Raw genomic sequence first — 20,354 nt, forward strand, 5'->3', positions numbered from 1 at the left:
AGGGAGGAGGAGGAGATAGGCAGCCAGCAGGCTCCAGGGCTCTCCTCTCAAAAAGGCAGAGGACCGCATGAGCTGGTAATCATCGAAGCTGATAAGTTGTGTATGATAATAGAGCAATGTGCAAATGCAGAATGATTCACCGGTGAGTGCAAATCCCCCAGCTGCTGTGATCTGTTAAACTGAGAAATGTCCATATGTGGGACTCTTCTATTTCAACTCTGTGGGCAGGGCTGGCCTCCAGGTCGGTCTGCAAGTCTCACAGACCTACTGTCTGTATCATTTTGTCCCTGGGTCCGCTTTCTTCTCCCACCCCAGGTTTTTGCTTTCTGAGAGTCAGACTCTGAACTTCGTGTTTTATATGGATTATTTAAGTTAATCTTCATGACTTTATGAAACAGATGCTTTTATTATTCCCATGTTACAGATGGGGAAACTGAGGCAAAGAGCAGTCGCTTGCCTGCTGTCACGCAGCTGGTCGGAAGCAGAGCAGCCTAAATCCAGAACTCCTGCTCGTTATCCTGCTCCTTCTGCCCTGCGATGTCGGTGAGATCAGACAGAAGGACAGGAGAAGGTCTGGCTTTATGGGGAAGAGGCTTCCAGAAGAGCAATGAGCAATTCCTCTCCATCTCCACACAGAACAAGAAAAAATCGTGCATAGTAGCATGAGTTTTAAGTTATGACCGGAAGAAGGACTTTCTGACAGTATCTTTCAAGATAAAAACCTGCTCTCAGGAAAAGATATGGTCTCAGTTTCTAACCATTAAAATCATAGATGATCAGTGTTGTTAAGACTTAAAGACCATGAGTCCACCTCCTTCCATGTGATAAACGTGATAAGGGAGCAAGGGGGGAACAGCCCTCACCGGCAGCCAACCATTCTAGATACTAACTTTGTGGTGCCAGAAGGGACCCGAGGCCAAGAAGTCCAGAGCCAAGTAGAAACAGGCCCCTAATTTAAAGTACCCTGGGAGAAGGTAGCTCACAGTAAAATAGGTAGGAGGCACTTTTTTTTTTTTTTTTTTTTTTTTTTGCGATACGCGGGCCTCTCACTGTTGTGGCCTCTCCCGTTGCAGAGCACAGGCTCCAGACGCGCAGGCTCAGCGGCCATGGCTCACGGGCCCAGCCGCTCCGCGACATGTGGGATCTCCCCAGACCGGGGTACGAACCCATGTCCCCTGAATCGGCAGGCGGACTCTCAACCATTGCGCCACCAGGGAAGCCCAGGAGGCCCATTTGAAAGAAGGGAATGAAGACAAACTTCCCTACCCTCCTTGGGTGAGAAAAAATTTTGTTACTCTCCTCAGGGACTGAGCAGATTCTTCCTTTCAAATAAGGAAATAATATGTTTCTTTTTTTGCCTTGGCTGTCAGAGAGCTCAAAGCTTGATTTTACAATCATCAGGGCTAATGCTCATATTGATACAAATCTATATTGACTTCTTCCATTTTCTTCTTCATTTTAATTGTCATTTCTAGTGAAATAGCATTTCCCCCCTTTTGCCCTGGATATCAGGGAGCTTCTCACCAGATTTTAAAATAAATTATTACCTAATTACAAAGTCAATTATAAAGTCAATTAGAGTTGTAATTTTTATTTTGAAATGATTTCACACTAAAATTGCAAGAATAGTGCAGCCAGTGTGGAAAACAGTATGGCAGTTCCTCAAAATATTAAAAATGGAATTAACATATGATCCAGCAATTCCACTTCTGAGTATATACCAAAAGAATTGAAAGCAGGGTCTCAAAGATATTTGTACATCCATGTTCATAGCAGCATTATTCACAATAGCCAAAAGATGGAAGCAAGCTAAATGCCCATCAGCAGATGAAGGGATAAACAAAGTGTGGTATGTATCGTACATACCATGGAATTTTATTTAGCCTTAAAAAGAAGGAAATTCTGAAGAAAAAAAAAAGGAAATTCTGATGCATGCTACAACATGGATGATTCTTGAGAACATTATTCTAAATAAGACATCTACAAAAAGACAAGTATTGTATAATTCCACTTATTTAAGGTATGTAAAGTAGTCAGATTCATAGACAAAGTAGAACAGTGGTTGCCAAGAGCTGGCAGAGGGGAGTGGGGAGTGAGGAGTCATTGTTTAATGGGTACACAGGTTCACTTTGATAAGATGACAAGAGATCTGGAGATGGCTGTGGTGATGGTTGAACAAGTGTGAATGTACTTAATGCCACTGAACTTAAAAACATATTTAAAAATGGCTGCAAAAAAAAAAAATGGCTGCGAGGGTAAGTTTTATGTGTATTATACAGTTTAAAATAACTTTTTAAAAGTTACAAGAATGGGGCTTCCCTGGTGGCGCAGTGCTTGAGAGTCCGCCTGCCGATGCAGGGCACACAGGTTCGTGCCCCGGTCCAGGAAGATTCCACATGCCGCGGAGCCGCTAGGCCCGTGAGCCATGGCCGCTGAGCCTGTGCTCCACAACGGGAAAGGCCACAACAGTGAGAGGCCCGTGTACCGCAAAAAAAAAAAAAAAAAAGTTACAAGAATGAAGGATGAACTAAGGTATCTACCATCATTATTTTTGTAATCTGGTCAGTTAATAAACAGTGACTGCTTTCAAATTGGAAAAAAAAAAAAATTGCAAGAATGGTTCAAAGAACTCCTAAGTACCCTTCACCCAGATTTGCCAGTTGTTATCATTTTGCTATATATGCTTTGCTCTTCTAAATATACACACAATATATTTCTAAATCATTTGAAAGTAAGTTGAAGAAACCATCTCCTTTAACAGCCAAGGACCTCAGTGTGTATTTCCTAAGGACAAGGAGATTCTCTTACGTAACCACAGTAAAATTACCAACATCAGGACATTTAGCATTAATACAGTGCTGTTATCTTATCTGTTGTTCATTTTCACACTTCACGAAGGGTCTCCATAATCCATTTTCTTCTTGATTCTGATTTTCTGTTGGGGTTGGAGGGAGGCTGAAGTACACCTACCAGACCCTGCCAATTTTACCAATGACAGTAGTGAAGCTCCAGAAAGGGAAGGAGCCTGGCTGAAAGACACAGCTTTTGTCCAGAAGTGCCGCCCTCCCAATATCCCCAGGCTCTGTCCCCAGGGCTAAAGCCCACAGCCTTTAGAAGCCATGAAAAACCCTCTTTCCAGCTTTGGTGCTGCTTCTCAGCCACCTAGAAATTACTCGTCTTCATTGTCAGCTCTGAACCTGTGACTACAAATTCTGCAACTCAGCACCCTTGTGGTTAAACCCCTTAAATCCCCAAATGACAGAAAAGCCTCATGGCAAAATAGCCTCTAGTGAGTGCGATGGAGGTTGCGAAGTTACCCAACTCACCCCTTAGACCTTCTGTAACAGGAAGGTAAGATTTTTCCATGAGTTATATAAAAGGAATAGAGGATTTAAAGAATGCTTTTTGCTTCCAACCCCAAGGAGGGATCTTAAACACTTCCTATAACAAATGCTGGCAATATCTCCTGTGTTTCTCAAATGGGCTTTTTCATTTTCCCCAAACAGTGGAAGCTATCAGTAGTGGGGGCTGTATTTTTGGCTTCAGTGGCCTGGGTGTGCCTCTCCAATATGACTAGGCTTATTTACATGTGGAAAATCATCCCAGAGGGTGAATATATTCTCTCCAGCACAGTTCCAGGGTTGTGTGTACAGAATTTGTTTTGAAAACAGGTGGCTCATTTGGGATAGATGAGTGAGGATGGTGTCACAGTGCACACGCTGAGACGCTTCCTGCCTGGGAGGGTGCTGGGGTGCAGTGAAAGCTCTCGGATTTCCTGGAGCAACCACCTGGTAGCGAGTGAGCTTAGACAAGGCCTTTGCCTCTCTGGGCCTCAGGCTCCTCATCTGTCAGATGGGGACAATGCCACCTGGTTAGTTGCCAGGAAGTATTTTCAGGATAAGTGATAGCCTCTATAGAGTGCCTCACACAATGTGGGCACACAGGGAGCACTCTGTACCTGAGCCGGGCCCTACTCCCTTGTGACAGGTCACTATGGGCTTCCTGACCCTTGGATCTGTGCCAGGTGGGCAGTAAGAACCTCTGTAGCACTGAAAATTGTTTATTAGTAACACTTGTGTCAAGGGGTGTCATACTGGTTCCTTCTGAATGAACTCTTCTCCCAAATAAATCCTGATGTGACCTCCTCCCTGCCTGATTCTGATCCGCTGCTGTTTGTTGCAGAGTATATGCGGAAGGGGAGGGATTCTGAAGCTCACAGCCCGGCTGGGAGGTTCTCACACATCCCTCCCCACACTGTCCCACTTATTCTTCCTTCGAATAGCACCCTTGCCCACAGTGCATGTTAATGCTTTGGTGACCTGCCTCTGCTCTCTCCCTCCAACGCTGCCTCTTAATATTGACATTTCACTTAGAGTGTGGGGTTCAGGTGAGATGACAGCCAGCACACCCTATCCCAAATCTCTCGGAGATGATCTTTATCATTGATTATGAAAGCTTAGCCTTCCAAAGCCTTGGCTTCCTATTCCACTGAAGGGGGAAGAGGGTCTCTGGATGGCCAAATTGACCTTGATCAAAAAGGTACTAATAGGACTTCCCTGACGGTGCAGTGGTTAAGAATCCGCCTGCCAATGCAGGGGACACAGGTTCGAGCCCTGGTCCGGGAAGATCCCACATGCCACAGAGCAACTAAGGCTGTGCACCACAACTACTGAGCCTGCGCTCTAGAGCCCGTGAACCACAACTAATGAGTCCATGCGCCACAATTAGGAGCCCACGCGCCTAGATAGCATGCTCCGCAACAAGAGAAGCCACCGCAATGAGAAGCCTGCACACTGCAATGAAGAGTAGCCCCCGCTTGCCGCAACTAGAGAAAGCCCGTGCGCAGCAATGAAGACCCAATGCAGCCAAAAATAAAATAAATAAATTTTTTTAAAAAAGGTACTAATACCATTTAACGTGTATTGAGCACGTACTATGTACCAGGGACTTTACATGTGTAACCGAACATAACTAGGGCCTCATGCTGCCCAGTGTCTGCTTGGTAACTGAACTCAGAGAAACAGCACTATTGCATAAAATCATAAATAAGAGCTATCCAAAAAAAAAAAAAAAAAAAGGAGCTATTCAAATGTTTACTTGGTTTCTCAAGAAAATGCCAAAGGAAAAACTCATTCTCAGTGCACAGAAAAGCTCTTTGAAGACCTCTTTGGGGATTTCTTATTCTCAAGTTCTTCTATCTGTTGCTTAGTAGCTTCAGAAAAAGATTTGCTCTTTCTCTGTTCCCCTCAAGACTTCCCAAAGCCCCAGCCCTCACAGCCTCTCCCCCTACATATGATGCCCTTGCTCCCAGGCTGCTCTTCTAATTTCTCACCCACTGCTCCCCTAGAAAACTTGCTCTGCCTCCTACACTGGAAGTTTTTTCTCTCACTTTCCAGGAAGCTGGACGCAGTGGTCCTGGTGAATAAAATCCTCCCCCTTGCTGTTCATGTACCACCTCTTTTAATCCTCAACAGCCATTAAGTGGCAGACCTAGGATCTTAGCCCAAGTCATTAGACTCCAGTCAGATGCTTAGCAAGATGGCTGTCATAGAATAAATGCTCAATAAAAAGCTTCCCACCCCTTCTCTGGTCATGTCAGGTCTACTCAAGAACCTTCAAGGGCTCCCTATTGCCTAGAGCAGGGGGTCAGCAAACAATGGCGCACAGGCCAAATCTAGCCTGCCACCTGTTTTGTTTTGTTTTTTATAAAAATAAATTTGTGTATTTATTCTTGGCTGAGTTGGGTTTTTGTTGTTGCGTGCGGGCTTTCTCTAGTTGTGGCGAGCGGGGGCTACTCTTCGTTGCGATGTGCAGGCTTCTCATTGCGGTGGCTTCTCTTGTTGCAGAGCACAGGCTCTAGGCGTGTGGGCTCAGTAGTTGTGGCACACAGGCTCAGTAGTTGTGGCTCGTGGGCTCTAGAGCGCAGGCTCAGTAGCTGTGCACGGGCTTAGTTGCGCCATGGCATGTGGGGTCTTCCCCGACCAGGGCTCGAACCCGTGTCCCCTGCATTCGTAGGCGGATTCTTAACCACTGTGCCACCAGGGAAGCCCGCCTGCCACCTGTTTTTGCAAATAAAGCTTTATTGGAACACTAAAGCTGCTTTCACCATGCAGAGTTGAGTAGTTACAACAGAGACCATAAGGCCTATAAAACCTAAAATACTTATTATTTGTCCTTCTATAGAGTTTGCTGATCCTTGGCCTACAGTATAAGAGGGAATGCAGACTGCCTCTTATCCTCCTTTGGATCTGCTACAGAGCAAGTACTTAATAAATACATTTCAGACACCCTAATTTACCTGGTCCCCAAACCATGCCACCCTGTCCTTGTAGGTCACAGGCAGCCCTTCCAGGACTGCTGCAGACATCCCAGGCTCCTCGACCCTCTGGAGCTATCAAGGAAGTGGAGATGGTTAAGTCCACTGCTTCTCTCCTCTCTTACATCCACACACTCTTCTTCTGACAGACAAATTCCCTACTCCTCCTTCTTTGCTGTGTAACATGAAAACAGCCTTCTTCTAAATTCGACAAAGAGAAGTATAATGTTGAATGTGCTTTTCAAACTATACTCATCTCTCACTCGTGAAAACCATCTTGTCCAACACGCTCATTTTGCCACTGGGGAAACCAGAGGGCAGGTGAAGCACTCCAGGCACTCAAGGGGGTCCCATGGGACAGAAGCAGGCTCTCCAGAGCTCCCGATGCCGGCTCAATGCCCGGTGTTCCTCCGAGTCTGCTCCTCGTGGGGGTGCTGTGTGTGTGTGTGGGGGGTACTGGTGGGGGAGGGCTCCTGTCTCTCCTGGCACCACCAGGCTGGGCTCTTGTGCTGCCATGGCCTCTACCAGGCCCCTCAGGGCTCTCAAAGTTTTCCCAAGGGAGAGAGGTGACTTGGTCCCAGGTCTGTGGTGCCGAGGCTGGAGTGAGACAGGAACCCTGAGTTCTAGGCCCAGTGCAACAAGGAGAGCCGGCCCAGGCCAGTGACTGATGGCTTCCAGGCCCCGCCGGAGGGACCAAGGAGAGCTCCTTAGGTCCCACTGACCGCCTCCTTGTCTCTGGTCTGCATCCTCTCTCAGGCTGCTCACTCCTCATCCTTGACCCGGGACGCCGGCTCCTGTCACGCTGCCCATCTGTCTCTGGCTCCTTGTACCTCCCCCCGCGGTCACGCCTCACTCCAGTCTCTGGCAACACCCTGTCATTCTGACAGAGCTGCTTGACAAGCTACTGGCAAACCAGCAGCCTGTGGGCCCAACGCAGCCTGCGTATGTGTTTTGTTTGCCTAACACAGTATTTCAAAAACAATTTGAGTTCGTTGCTCACATTTGAAAACTGGTAGGAATCATCTAAAACACTGCGTTTCTGGGTTCTCCTGAAAAATCTAAAGATTGGCAGTACCGGGCCTGCATTACTTCCTGGCATGGCATCCACTGACTGGGTCTACGGAGCAGCGGCTCCCCCTGTATGGGGAATGTGCGCACCAGTCCCCACCGTTCCCTGCCGCCTCCCCAGTCCTTCCGTGACACTCCTTTAGACGACCTGCCGGCCTTGCAAGGCATTTGAGTTTGCAACCCCATCTTGCCTCTGTGTCTCCCATCTGTCTCCTCAGATAAGACTCTCCCACTCTGAGGCTACCTCCAGTGATTAACCCATCCCCACCCAGCCTCCCAACCATCCCTTACTCAGTCCCACAAGTGTCCAGAGAGACAGTGTCCCAGGTGCTGCCCCAAACACCTCTCCGGACCCATGGCTCAGCCCTCAGGATCCCCCACTGTAAGCCCCACAACTCCCATGGTGGTTATTCAGGAAACACTAGGGTCAACCCAACATCTTTTATTGATTCTAAACAAGGACCCTTGCATTCTTATACTGAGGCAGGAGTTCTTGGATTTTGTACCGGGGTGCTATAATGGCTTCGACAATCCTCAGTGGGGGGAGGTATTTCTGCGGTGCCATAAAAATGGGATGACGAGGTCTAGTCTTCTTGTCTAAGCTACACAAATCCAGCATCACAGCCTTGGGCTTGTAGATCCCTTTCTTCTTGGGCTGGATTGGGGTGAATGGTGGACACTGGCGAGGCTCCACCAGCAGCCGCATCAGGTCCTTCCGGAAGACATTCCAGCAGTTCTCCTTGAGGAACTTCTGGCACACATCTTCATCGCTGAAGGCAAGGCCCAGATGCTGAGGTTCCCACACGAGCTCCTGCCTGCCCCCTGCCCCCCCAGCCCTGCCTCCTTCCAGCCCCGAAACACACTGAGCCCTGTCCCACCTCCGTGCCTTTTCCCAGACTCTTCCCTCTGCCTCCTTTACCTTTCCACACCTTCATCACCTAGACCTGCACTATTCCATGTGGTGGCCACAAGCCACATGTGGCTACTGAGTACCTGAAGTGTGATGAATCTGAATTAGAGGTGTGCTCTGAGTATAAAATACACACCAGATTTCAAAGACTTAGAACAACAAAAAAAAGAATGCAGAATATCTCAGTAATTTTTATGTTGATTACATGTTGAAATGATAACATTTTAGATATACTGCATTCAACAAAATATATTATTACAGTTAATTTCACCCGTTTCTTCTGATTTCTTATAACGTGGCTACTGAAAATTTTAAATTACGTACGTGATCATTAGCCATCAGGGAAATGTAAGCCAAAGCCACACAAGATACCACTTATGCCCACTAGGATGATGATAATTAAAAAGACAAATAATAATAAGTGTTAATGGGGATGTGGAGATATTGGAGCGAGGGTTCCAATGCATTGCTGCCAGGAATGTAAAATGATGCAGCCACTTTGAAAAAACAGTCCAGCAGTTCCTCAAAACGTTAAACAGTTAACTTACGACCCAGGAATTCCACTCGTAGGTATATACCCAAGAGAAATGAAAAATATGTCCACACAAAAACTTGAACAAGAATGTTCATAGCAGCATTATTCATAATAGCCAAAAAGTGGAAACAACCCAACTGTCCATCAGCTGATGAATGGGTAAATAAAAGAGTGGTATATCCATGCACTGGAATATTATTTGACAATAAAAATGAATGAAGTACTGATACATGCTAAGACATGAATGAACCTTGAAAACACTATAAGAAGCCAGTCACATATACATGGTTCCATTGATCTGAAATGTCCAGACAAGGCCACTCTATAGAGATAGAAAGTCCATTGGTAGCTACCTTGGACTGGTCTTGGTGCCCTGGCTCTACTCTGCCCCCTTCCCTCATAGCACATGAGGGTGAGGGAAGTGGGGGAGGGTGGAATGGGCTCAGGACTCATTGGTTTATTTTCTTCTGAGACCTCAGCAAGGGAAGGGCAAACTCAACTTCCACTGACTCACCTATACTCTCACCTAAGGAGGCAACTCTGATAAATCACTAACACATTAGAGCATTCTTCTGGGTAGATTATATTGACCAGGACAAAATCAACTTTGATTCATAGAGATCAACTTAATATAAAATCTAGAGGTCAGAATGGGCTACAAGTTAGTCCTGGTGGTCTCAGCATTGCCAGCGTCAGCTCCTACCGGCTCACGAGAGCAACTTCATGCTCGACGTCATCAGGTTGGTAGCTCAAAACCGGCCACGGCGGTAGTATGTGCACCACAGAAACCAGCAAACACTTCCAATCAGGTTACCTCCCATCTCCCAGAGAGCTGTTTGTTGAACATTTCCCAGCACACCACTGGATACTCTCCAACTAAAAAGTCCCGTTAACTCCCAATTTCTTACATAATAAATAACAATATCTAACTCTGCTTCACACTTACCATGACCAGGCACTTTACACTTGTTAACTCATTTGATCCTCAGGACCACCCCATCTCACAAACACGGAAACTAAGGCTCAGTGGGGCTGAGGAACTCATCAAAACCTATGAGGGGGCAAGCACATGCTTACAGATTCTTAAGGGATCTTTTTTTTTTTTTTTTTTGGATCCAGAGTCCAACTTAAGACAGACAAGATTCCACATAACCTCCTGATGCCGACGGTCACACTGATTTCTAGTCTAGTCTTTCACTAAATGGGGCAGCTCTTCTAAAGTCCTCAGCTTCATGCAGCAATTCCAGTTCCACTCTCTGCCTCGCTTGAACTGAAAGTGTCATCTGTCCTTGCGGGATGCAACACTTCAGCCCATGGTGCCCTCAGCCACAACCCCACCCCATGCCTGCCTGGCAATCCAGCACTAGATCACACTCTGTGCTTTGTTTTGAGGCTGCTCTTCATTTGGGGCCTTGGAGATTTCCCTTCTGTCCTGTGAACTGAGCTGTTCAGATTCTACATGGGGGAGAGGTTTCAGATAAGCTAGCCTGTAGCATCCACAGGACAGGTGTCTCACCAACTGACTGTGTGATCTGCAGGATGTCACGTCCCCTTTCCTGGGCCTCACAGTCCTCAATTAAAACATGGAGGATTTGAGCTAGATAATGCTTATATTTTCTGCCTGCTTTAGCAGGCTAGAAACCCATGAGTTCAACAATTAATGAATAAGCGAGAATTCTATCTGTCAGCATTGCAGACGATTGCAGCAGAGTGCTGACTGGGCAGCACAGATGCCGAGTGCCCAAACATCTGCCACCCTCAAGTCTACATAAACCTCTGAGTTTCAATTCAACCAACATTAACTGACACCCATCATGTACCAGATGTTATGTGAGAAGCTAAGGCTCCTTAAATCCTTTTTTGAGTAGCTATTTTCTAAATAGCTATTTTTTATGTTGGTAGTACACAGGAATCAGAGAATTGGGGCATCGCTGAACTGCAAGGAACCACCAGTGTTTCCCAACTTTTTTTTTTTTTTTTCACAAAACTGCCCCAATTTGGACCATAGCTACATATCATCTGTTCTTTTATTAATGATTTTTTAAAATTCTACTTATTTACTTTGGCTTTGTTCTAAGCAACAAGTTTGTCAAATCAGTTTTTTTTTTTTTTTTTTTTTTTTTTTTTTTGAGGTATGTGGGCCTCTCACTGTGTGGCCTCTCCCGTTGTGGAGCACAGGCTCCAGACGCACAGGCTCAGCGGCCACGGCTCACGGGCCCAGCCGCTCCGCGGCATGTGGGATCTTCCCAGACTGGGGCACGAACCCCTGTCCCCTGCATCGGCAGGCGGACTCTCAACCACTGCGCCACCAGGGAAGCCCCGTCAAATCAGTTTAGTGAGCTAGTCATGTTTTTCTAGTTCACACTAGAATAAATACATAGCTGTTCACAATCCGCGCACCACCTAAAGTCATCTTGTAAGCCTTCTGTGAATATGATCCATACTTCGGTAAACACTGTTCTGGTCTAATTTTCTTGTTTTGTAGATTGGAGTCTGAAGCCTAGAGGAGGGAAAATGACTTATCCAAGGTCATATGGATCCCATGTCAAATTCTTTCATGTGCTTATTGGACACGGCTGAAGCAACTCTACAGATTTGCTTGCCTTCACACCTCCTCTTTCTCAACCACAGGAATCACTTGCTTCCCACACCTGCCCACAAAACGATGTCTGATCACAGCATCACCACAAGAAAAGAAAAAGGAGGGAGGATGCAAAATTGTACAATCGGTATGATCTCCATTATGAAGCTTTGTGTGCCTGAATGATAAATACCTATTTGGTACACAGCCACGCGGTAAAAAAAAAATACTGAAAGGAAATACATAAAACGCTAATTGAGATTGTTGGAGGAATGCAAATGCATTTAAGAAGGTCTTCACCTTCTTAAATGTTCAGCATTTTCCAGTTTTTCATTCATTCACTGACCCAACGTTTATCATGCATCTACCATGTGCCAGGTACTGTACAGGTGCTAGAGACGAAAGGTGCATAAAGCCCAATCCCTGCGTTCACGAAGCAATTAACCAAGTGGTGGGGAAAGAACTGTGCGAAAACTACGCAGCTGTAAACAGCTGTAATAAAACGTGGTGTGGCCACTGTGAGAGCTACGTAGGGAGGATTATGAGTGCACAGAAAGGGGTACTTAGCCCAGCCTGGGATCAGTCATGAAAGGTTTTCTGGAGGATATGAATCTTAAAGAATGAGAAGAAATTTATCAGAAAATAAAGGGGAGAGGAGCAGGATTGAGGGGTGGCATTGCAAGCAGAGGGCCTGCACTGGCAAAGGCAAGTATGTTCAGGTCCAGGAGGCAATCTGCCTGGGTTGCTGGAGTGGGTTAGAGGTGGCAGGAGGTGCTGCAGGGGAGCTGAAGGGTCAGAAAATTAAGGGCCATTTACGTGGCACTGAGTCTGCACTGTATCCTACAGGCAGTGAGATACCACGGAAAGGTTTTAAGCAGGAGTTTAACGCGGCCAGATTTGGGTTTTAGCAAGAGCAAAGTATACAGAAAGGATCTGGCAGGGAGAGATCGAGGCAGGGGACCAGCGGTAAGACGGCTACAGGAGTCTCGGCTGGGGATCCCAAAGTGGGGGTAAGGGTGTCAGCCAGGGAGGTGAAAGAGATCCACTGGGCTGTGTGAAGTAAACAGTAGGACTTCATTTATATTTATCTTTGTCTTATTCTTTCTAAAGATCTATTTGTTGCATGTTTATAATATAGATGATATATTCATATAGCAATATATGGACATAATAAATAAAAATAAATTAAATAACATATATTATTTGTATCATATATATATTCTAGCGGGTATACACTCAAACACTCTTTAGTAATAGCGGTGTTAGATCAAAACAGTTTTGTGACCAGTAGTCCAGACAATAAATTCGTTTTTACCTAAAAATTAGGTTGTTTTTCACACTATAAAAGTATTCACTCTGGAAAATTTGGAAACTAGGGAAATAATGAAAAGAAATCTTTTTTATCAAATCTTTCAAGATAAACTTTTTTAATTATAAAAGTAATATATCATCATTAACAAACATTTGGAGAATAAAGGGAAAAAAACCCACTTGGGGCTTCCCTGGTGGCGCAGTGGTTGAGAGTCCGCCTGCCGATGCAGGGGACGTGGGTTCGTGCCCCGGTCCGGGAAGATCCCACATGCCGCGGAGCGGCTGGGCCCGTGAGCCATGGCTGCTAAGCCTGCGCATCCGGAGCCTGTGCTCCGCAACGGGGGAGGTCACAACAGTGAGAGGCCCGTGTACCGAAAAAAAAAAAAAAAAAAACCCACTTGGAATGTCATACCCTGACAACAACTTTTAAAAGTATATCTCTTTTTTCCCTCATTATAAAAGAAATGCATACTCACTACAAAACCAATTAAACATCAGAGGAATATATAACTATAACCAGAAAGTCCCTTTTAGTCCGAGCTTCCAGAGAGAATGACTATTACAAATTGGGCAATACCACAGATATTATCATTTTTGCTCATTTTCCTTCTAGATTTTTCTCAGGTGTTTTACAAAGGCATAGTCATAGTATGTATATATACGATTTTGTACCCTATCCTTTTCTTGTAGCATTTTATCACTCATTTACTTATGATTTTTAAATAAAAGTTACTTTCTGTCAAGGGAATGTACCACAGTTTTCTAAACTATCCCCCTGGTGTAACACATGTGGGTAAAGGTGGTTGTTTTTCTATTATGAATATGGCAGCTATGAACATCTTAGTGTAGGTAGCTTTCCCTATAATTAATTACATACAGATAAATTCATAGGTAGACCACTGCTTCAAAGAGTAGGAACAGTTTTGTGTCCCTTGAAACATTATTATCTAAAATTATTATCGAAAGGACTGAGCCAATTTCGAGTGTACCAACAATTATCAGTGTCAGCTTTACGTATCATCACTTTTTTCTTCCTTTTACCAAAATAAGAGGCAAAAAAATTGTTCATTTGATCTAGTGGGAGGTACGCACATTTCCAGCACTGACCTGGGGTACTTGATCTCGAACTTCGACAATTTTTCTATTGTCTTACTGTCAATCAGTTCGCAAAACTTCTCTTTCCTAACCCGTATCACCTCAGCTCCCAGGCTCACCAGGATCAAGGGCCGAGTGTCACGCTGGCTCTCCGGGAGGAGGATCTGGTGAAGGCCCTAGAAAAAAGAAGTCCCAGAAAGTTCGAGACCATGCACTTGTACAAGCAGATTTTCAGGGTAGGCAAAACAAGGCCCCGAACAGGAGGTGAAGCCATCTGGGGTCATTCAGCAAGTGACGGGGAAAAGTCCAGAACTCTCTTTGCTAATGACATCAAAGTCCTGGGGCTCCTCACATTAGAACAGCCCTCAAGGCACTTTGTCAGTTGTCCTGCCCACGGGCAGCAGGCTCTGTAAGAGTCGCACTCGCACAGTCGCTTGCCGGGCGCCGGCATTTTACAAGCTTTCCCCGGTGTCCAGTCTCGACTCTTCTTTGTGTCAGGCCAGCCCGTTTTCTCTTCCTTAGGACTATGACAGACAGCTCATCCTCCTCTTCTACATCTTCCCTTTTACAGCTGTCACACCCTCCCACACCCTTTCCTCCAGGGCTTCCTTCATAAGCGTGTGTCGCCTTAGTTCCTTCCGTCCCTCACGGGCTCTGGGGCCACTGATAGTCCCTGTGCGGCTCCCATTGCCCCTTGGGCTCCCTGGCGTGGATTCCTACTCAGTTATATCTGGAAGGGAGATGGAGATCAACCAGCACAGCTTTACAGAATGTAACCCCCTTTGTAAGGAGACACTCTGAGGTGGGGCAAAGCCGGGACCAGAGTCTTTGCTGCTGAAACCCCAATTCAGGGCTCACTCAGCCTCTCGGCTATTAAGACTCAGGCAAGGAGGGGAGGGGAGGTCAATGGTCCAGAGCCTACAATGCCCAGCTGTCTTGGGCTTAAGAAGACATCAGCCAGGGCTTCCCTGGTGGCGCAGCGGTTGAGAGTCCGCCTGCCGATGCAGGCGACATGGGTTCGTGCCCCGGTCTGGGAAGATCCCACATGCCGCAGAGCGGCTGGGCCCGTGAGCCATGGCCGCTGAGCCTGAGCGCCAAGAGCTCTGCTCTATGGAGGCCGTGTGGGATTGAGAATAATCCTGCTTCAGAAGAAAGATCCATATGCTTACTTGTCATGCGACTTTGGGCAAAGTTATCCGTCCCTGGGCCACTGTTTGCTCACCTGTGAAATAGAGGTGAAAATACCTGCCCTTCATATACTCTGAAGGATTCTCAGTTTGAAAGATGTGGGACTTCCGGGAAGATGGCGGAAGAGTAAGACGCGGAGATCACCTTCCTCCCCACAGATACACCAGAAATACATCTACGCGTGGAACAACTCCTACGGAGCACCTACCGAATGCTGGCAGAAGACCTCAGACCTCCCAAAAGACAAGGAACCCCCCATGTACCTGGCTAGGGCAAAAGAAAAAAATAAACAGAGACAAAAGGATAGGGACGGGTCCTGCACCAGCGGGAGGGAGCTGTGAAGGAGGAAAAGTGTCCACACACTAGAAAGCCCCTTCGTGGGCGGGGACTGCGGGTGGCGGAGTGGGGGAGCTTCGAAGCCGCGGAGGAGAGCACAGCAACAGGGGTGCGGAGGGCAAAGCGGGGAGATTCCAGCGCAGAGGATCGGGCCGACCGGCACTCACCAGCCCGAGAGGCTTGTCTGCTCACCCGACGGGGCGGGCGGGGCTGGGAGCTGAGGCCCAGGCTTCTGTCGGGGAGCGCTGGGAGAGGACTGGGGTTGGCGGCGTGAACACAGCCTGCAGGGCGTTAGTGCACCGCTACCCAGGAGGGAGTCCCGGGAAAAGTCTGGACCTGCCGAAGAGGCAAGAGACTTTTTCTTCCCTCTTTGTTTCCTGGTGAGCGAGGAGAGGGGATTAAGAACACTGATTAAGGGAGCTCCAGAGACGGGCGCGAGCCGCGGCTAAAAGTGCGGCCCCCAGAGACAGACATGGGACGCTAAGGCCGCTGCTGCCGCCACCAAGAAGCCTGTGTGCAAACACAGGTCACTATCCGCACCCCCTTCCGGGGAGCCTGTGCAGCTCGCCACTGCCAGGGTCCCGGGATCCAGGGACAACTCCCCTGGGAGAACGCATGGCGCGCCTCAGGCTGGTGCAACGTCACGCTGGCCTCTGCCGCCGCAGGCTGCCCCCGCACTCCGTGACCCTCCCTACCCCCCGGCCTGAGTGAGCCAGAGCCTCCGAATCAGCGGATCCTTTAACCCCGTCCTGTCTGAGCAAACAGACGCCCTCCAGCGACCTACACGCACAGGCGGGGCCAAATCCAAAGCTGAGCCCCTGGGAGCTGTGAGAACAAAGAAGAGAAAGGGAAATCTCTCCCAGCAGCCTCAGAAGCAGCAGATTAAAGCTCCACAATCAACTTGATGTACCCTGCATCTGTGGAATACATGAATAGACAACGAATCATCCCAAATTAAGGAGCGGTGTGGATGAAAGGCTCTTGGTGCTGCAGCCAGGAGTTAGTGCTGTGCCTCTGAGGCGGGAGAGCCAACTTCAGGACACTGGTCCACAAGAGGCCTCCCAGCTGCACATAATATCAAACGGCGAAAATCTCCCAGAGATCTCCACCTCACCGCCAGCACCCAGCTTCACTCAACGACCAGCAAGCTACAGTGCTGGACATCCTATGCCAAACAACTAGCAAGACAGGAACACAACCCCACCCATTAGCAGAGAGGCTGCCCAAAATCATAATAAGTCGACAGACACCCCAAAACACACCACCAGACGTGGACCTGCCCACCAGAAAGACAAGATCCAGCCTCATCCACCAGAACACAGGCACTAGTCCCCTCCACCAGGAAGCCTACACAACCCACTGAACCAACCTTAGCCACTGGGGACAGACACCAAAAACAACAGGAACTACGAACCTTCAGCCTGCAAAAAGGAGACCCCAAACACAATAAGATAAGCAAAATGAAAAGACAGAAAAACACACAGCAGATGAAGGAGCAAGATAAAAACCCACCAGACCTAACAAATGAAGAGGAAATAGGCAGTCTACCTGAAAAAGAATTCAGAATAATGATAGTAAAGATGATCCAAAATCTTGGAAATAGAATAGACAAAATGCAAGAAACAGTTAACAAGGACCTAGAAGAACTAAAGATGAAACAAACAATGATGAACAACACAATAAATGAAATTAAAAATACTCTAGATGGGATCAATAGCAGAATAACTGAGGCAGAAGAACGGATAAGTGACCTGGAAGATAAAATAGTGGAAATAACTAATGCAGAGCAGAATAAAGAAAAAAGAATGAAAAGAACTGAGGACAGTCTCAGAGACCTCTGGGACAACATTAAACGCACCAACATTCGAATTATAGGGGTTCCAGAAGAGGAAGAGAAAAAGAAAGGGACTGAGAAAATATTTGAAGAGATTATAGTTGAAAACTTCCCTAATATGGGAAAGGAAATAGTTAATCAAGTCCAGGAAGCACAGAGAGTCCCATACAGGATAAATCCAAGAAGAAATATGCCAAGACACATATTAATCAAACTGTCAAAAATTAAATACAAAGAAAACATATTAAAGGCAGCAAGGGAAAAACAACAAATAACACACAAGGGAATCCCCATAAGGTTAACAGCTGATCTTTCAGCAGAAACTCTGCAAGCCAGAAGGGAGTGGCAGGACATATTGAAAGTGTTGAAGGAGAAAAACCTGCAACCAAGATTATTCTACCCAGCAAGGATCTCATTCAGATTTGATGGGGAAATTAAAACCTTTACAGACAAGCAAAAGCTGAGAGAGTTCAGCACCACCAAACCAGCTCTACAACAACTGCTAAAGGAACTTCTCTAGGCAAGAAACACAAAAGAAGGAAAAGACCTACAATAACGAACCCAAAACAATTAAGAAAATGGGAATGAGAACACACATATCGATAATTACCTTAAATGTAAATGGACTAAATGCTCCCACCAAAAGACACAGATTGGCTGAATGGATACAAAAACAAGATGCATATATTTGCTGTCTACAAGAGACCCACTTCAGACCTAGAGACACATACAGACTGAAAGTAAGGGGATGGAAAAAGGTATTTCATGCAAATGGAAACCAAAAGAAAGCTGGAGTAGCAATTCTCATATCAGACAAAATGGACTTTAAAATAAAGACTATTAGAAGAGACAAAGAAGGACACTACATAATGATCAAGGGATCGATCCAAGAAGAAGATATAACAATTGTAAATATTTATGCACCCAACATAGGAGCACCTCAATACATAAGGCAAATACTGACAGTCATAAAAGGGGAAATCGACAGTAACACATTCATAGTAGGGGACTTTAACACCCCACTTTCACCAATGGACAGATCATCCAAAATGAAAATAAATAAGGAAACACAAGCTTTAAATGATACATTAAACAAGATGGACTTAATTGATATTTATAGGACATTCCATCCAAAAACAACAGAATACACATTTTTCTCAAGTGCTCATGGAACATTCTCCAGGATAGATCATATCTTGGGTCACGAATCAAGCCTTGGTAAATTTAAGAAAATTGAAATTATATCAAGTATCTTTTTCGACCACAATGCTATGAGACTAGATATCAATTACAGGAAAAGATCTGTAAAAAATACAAACACATGGAGGCTAAACAATACACTACTTAATAACGAAGTGATCACTGAAGAAATCAAAGAGGAAATCAAAAAATACCTAGAAACAAATGACAATGGAGACACGACGACTCAAAATCTATGGGATGCAGCAAAAGCAGTTCTAAGAGGGAAGTTGATAGCAATACAATCCTACCTTAAGAAACAGGAAACATCTCGAATAAACAACCTAACCTTGCACCTAAAGCAATTAGAGAAAGAAGAACAAAAAAACCCCAAAGTTAGCAGAAGGAAAGAAATCATAAAAATCAGATCAGAAATAAATGAAAAAGAAATGAAGGAAATGATAGCAAAGATCAATAAAACTAAAAGCTGGTGCTTTGAAAGGATAAACAAAATTGATAAACCATTAGCCAGACTCATCAAGAAAAAAAGGGAGAAGACTGAAATCAATAGAATTAGAAATGAAAAAGGAGAAGTAACAACTGACACTGCAGAAATACAAAAGATCATGAGAGATTACTACAAGCAACTCTATGCCAATAAAATGGACAACCTGGAAGAAATGGACAAATTCTTAGAAAGGCACAACCTGCCAAGACTGAATCAGGAAGAAATACAAAATATGAACAGACCAATCACAAGCACTGAAATTGAAACTGTGATTAAAAATCTTCCAACAAGCAAAAGCCCAGGACCAGATGGCTTCACAGGCGAATTCTATCAAACATTTAGAGAAGAGCTAACACCTATCCTTCTCAAACTCGTCCAAAATATAGCAGAGGGAGGAACACTCCCCAACTCATTCTACGAGGCCACCATCATCCTGATACCAAAACCAGACAAGGATGTCACAAAGAAAGAAAACTACAGGCCAATATCACTGATGAACATAGATGCAAAAATCCTCAACAAAATACTAGCAAACAGAATCCAACAGCACATTAAACGGATCATACACCATGATCAAGTGGGGTTTATTCCAGGAATGCAAGGATTCTTCAATATACGCAAATCAATCAACGTGATACACCATATTAACAAATTGAAGGAGAAAAACCATATGATCATCTCAATAGGTGCAGAGAAAGCTTCTGACAAAATTCAACACCCATTTATGATAAAAACCCTGCAGAAAGTAGGCATAGAGGGAACTTTCCTCAACATAATAAAGGCCATATATGACAAACCCACAGCCAACATCGTCCTCAATGGTGAAAAACTGAAAGCATTTCCACTAAGATCAGGAACAAGACAAGGTTGCCCACTCTCATCACTCTTATTCAACATAGTTTTGGAAGTTTTAGCCACAGCAATCAGAGAAAAAAAGGAAATAAAAGGAATCCAAATCAGAAAAGAAGTAAAGCTGTCACTATTTGCAGATGACATGATACTATACATAGAGAATCCTAAAGATGCTACCAGAAAACGACTAGAGCTAATCAATGAATTTGGTAAAGTAGCAGGATACAAAATTAATGCACAGAAATCTCTGGCATTCCTATACACTAAGGATGAAAAATCTGAAAGTGAAATCAAGAAAACACTCCCATTTACCACTGCAACAAAAAGAATAAAATATCTAGGAATAAACCTACCTAAGGAGACAAAAGACCTGTATGCAGAAAATTATAAGACACTGATGAAAGAAATTAAAGATGATACAAATACATGGAGAGATATACCATGTTCTTGGATTGGAAGAATCAACATTGTGAAAATGACTCTACTACCCAAAGCAATCTACAGATTCAATGCAATCCCTATCAAACTACCACTGGCATTTTTTACAGAACTAGAACAAAAAATTTCACAATTTGTATGGAAACACAAAAGACCCCAAATAGCCAAAGCAATCTTGAGAACGAAAAGCGGAGCTGGAGGAA

The 20,354-nt window shown here is 45.3% G+C and overlaps 1 protein-coding gene across 3 annotated transcripts in view; it reads right to left on the reverse strand.

Annotated features, from left to right (window-relative positions):
* The window catches only part of CNBD2 (cyclic nucleotide binding domain containing 2), a 79,938-nt gene that overhangs the window by 2,853 nt on the left and 56,731 nt on the right, over nucleotides 1-20,354 (reverse strand). For 2 of the 3 annotated variants that reach the window (XM_032605160.1, XM_032605162.1), the window contains 2 exons: nucleotides 13,829-13,992; nucleotides 7,836-8,154 (listed from right to left, as the gene is read on the reverse strand). In XM_032605160.1, the coding sequence (XP_032461051.1) occupies nucleotides 7,836-8,154; nucleotides 13,829-13,992 (483 nt within the window). Of the gene's footprint in view, nucleotides 1-7,835; nucleotides 8,155-13,828; nucleotides 13,993-20,354 lie in introns of those variants that run through there. The other variant, XM_032605161.1, reaches the window with a different exon arrangement.

This window comes from Phocoena sinus, chromosome 15, assembly GCF_008692025.1.
Source record: "Phocoena sinus isolate mPhoSin1 chromosome 15, mPhoSin1.pri, whole genome shotgun sequence".
In the NCBI taxonomy this organism is placed as follows: Eukaryota; Metazoa; Chordata; class Mammalia; order Artiodactyla; family Phocoenidae; genus Phocoena; species Phocoena sinus.